This window comes from Molothrus ater, chromosome 8, assembly GCF_012460135.2.
Source record: "Molothrus ater isolate BHLD 08-10-18 breed brown headed cowbird chromosome 8, BPBGC_Mater_1.1, whole genome shotgun sequence".
Classification (NCBI taxonomy): domain Eukaryota; kingdom Metazoa; phylum Chordata; class Aves; order Passeriformes; family Icteridae; genus Molothrus; species Molothrus ater.
In genome coordinates, this window is record NC_050485.2 from 19600115 (window position 1) to 19601851 (window position 1737).

At 67.6% G+C, this 1737-nt stretch overlaps 1 protein-coding gene across 2 annotated transcripts; it reads right to left on the bottom strand.

Moving 5' to 3' along the window:
• Nucleotides 1-353: 353 nt before the first annotated feature.
• FGFBP3 (fibroblast growth factor binding protein 3) lies at nucleotides 354-1472 on the bottom strand. 2 transcript variants are annotated; one of them, XM_054515624.1, is made up of 2 exons: nucleotides 1401-1472; nucleotides 354-1086 (listed from the first exon to the last, which is right to left on the bottom strand). In XM_054515624.1, the coding sequence occupies exon 2, from the start codon at nucleotides 1018-1020 to the stop codon at nucleotides 511-513; it is 510 nt and encodes a 169-aa protein (XP_054371599.1). In that variant the 5' UTR covers nucleotides 1021-1086; nucleotides 1401-1472; the 3' UTR covers nucleotides 354-510. The 2 variants fall into 2 exon arrangements, with proteins under 2 accessions (XP_054371599.1, XP_036241557.2); XM_036385664.2 differs by having other exon boundaries at nucleotides 1368-1435.
• Between the last annotated feature and the right edge of the window lie 265 nt (nucleotides 1473-1737).

The window sequence follows — 1737 nt, forward strand, 5'->3', positions numbered from 1 at the left end:
TGTTTGGAGACAGTTGCCCAGCTGTTCTGTGGGAAACGAGACTGGTTCATGTAGCTTGCGAAATCTGTCAGCAAGAAAGGTTTTTCTAGGGTTCAATGAGGTCTCAGTCGCTTCTTATTCAGGTGTAAATATATGGTTTTCTACTTGGGCGACCAGTCTAACTACAAACTTTAGGCTCATAGAAATTGATTTTGGGGAGAGAACAGCTGTCTCTTCGTATTTATGTCCCTTGAAAAAAGTTAACGTCCTTGAATGCATGAGCTGTGCCTAGGTGCTCTCACCCGGTTCAGTTACACACCGGAACGGTGCTGCAGGTGTTACAGGGCTTCGGCGAGACAAAGAATTACGCGAGCTTCTTGTCACAAAATAGTTACCGCTTTATTGGGGAGTAGAAGAGGAGAGCGGACAGAGTCGGGGGGCACTGGCGGCGGTGGCCGAGGGCAGGCGAGGCCGGCAGTGTCCGGGTGCGGAGCCCGGGCGGCCGCGCTCCCTCCCGCGGGCCGGAGCGGCTCAGCCCTCCCAGAAGCCGACGAAGAAGCTGCACAGCGAGTGCCACCGCTCGGCGCAGTAGGTCTGCGCCGGGTCCTCGGAGGGCTCCGGGCCGGGGGCCGGCGTGGCCGGGCCGGGGTCGGGCAGCAGGCGCAGCTGCGCCTCGGGCGGGGCGCGGCCCGGGCCGCAGGGGCGGGCGCTGAGCGGCGCTCCCGGGGCGCAGGGGTGCCGCCGCCGCCGCCGCAGCCGGGACAGGATCTGCCGCCAGTAGTGGCGGCTGCGGGCGCCGAAGGCCGGGCAGCGCCGCGGCTCCCCGCGGTAGGCGCAGCTCCGCGCCGCCCCGCCGCCCGCCGCCCGGCAGCTCAGCCGCAGCTCGCTGGCCCCCGCCGCCGAGCGCAGCTCCCAGCGGCACCGGTGCCGCTCCGGCGTGGAGAACCGCCCCGCCCGCGCCTCCTCCGCCGCCTCCCGCTCCGCGCCGCCCGCGGCGGCCCCCAGGGCGGCCAGGGCCAGCAGCGCCAGGGGCGGCCTCATCCTCGGCTGCCTCAGCGACGGGGCGTCCCGGTGCGGGGCCCTCCCTCCCGCCGCATCTTCCGCGCCCTGCGGACACACGGAGCGTGGCGGGCGGTGCCCCGGCGGGCGCGCAGCCCTCGGGGTCCCGCCAGCCCGAGCCGGGCGTGGAGAGAGCTGATCCCTCCAGGCTCGTAAGCCCCGGGGCTTTTAGTTCGCGTCCGTCCATCCGTCAGCTCCGTCCCGGGACCACCCCTGCCAGGAATCCGTAACTGGACAGCAGCAGCCGGAGCCCATCGTGCGGCATCACAGCTGCGAGCGGCATCAGACACCCCCGTCCTTTTCCCCCGCACCCGCTTTTCCCCACGCACCCCGGCGTTTTCTGCCCAGCCCGAGGCACTCACGGTGCGCCGTGCGGTGCGTGGCGGTGCGGGGCAGGCGCTCCCCGCTGCCCGCGGCGGGCCCGGCACGGGGTTATCAATGCTCGGGGACTGCCCCCGCCGACGCCCCTCCCCGGCCGCCGCCCGCGGGGACAGCGCGGGGACATTTCCCTGGAAAGATCTGAGGCCAGGCTGGCTGGGGCTCTGAGCAATCTGAACTGGTTGAAGATGTCCCAGCTTGTTGAAGGGCTGAACTAGGAGACCTTTACAAGTCCCTCACAACCCAAACCATTCTATGATATGACTCATGCTATGATGTGACAAGAGCAATTGATATTGACTATTGATCTTTCTGTGCTAA

Coding starts and splice junctions, on each gene's coding strand:
- FGFBP3 (XM_054515624.1), bottom strand. CDS start 1,020: ATGAGGCCGCCCCTGGCGCTGCTGGCCCTGGCCGCCCTGGGGGCCGCC.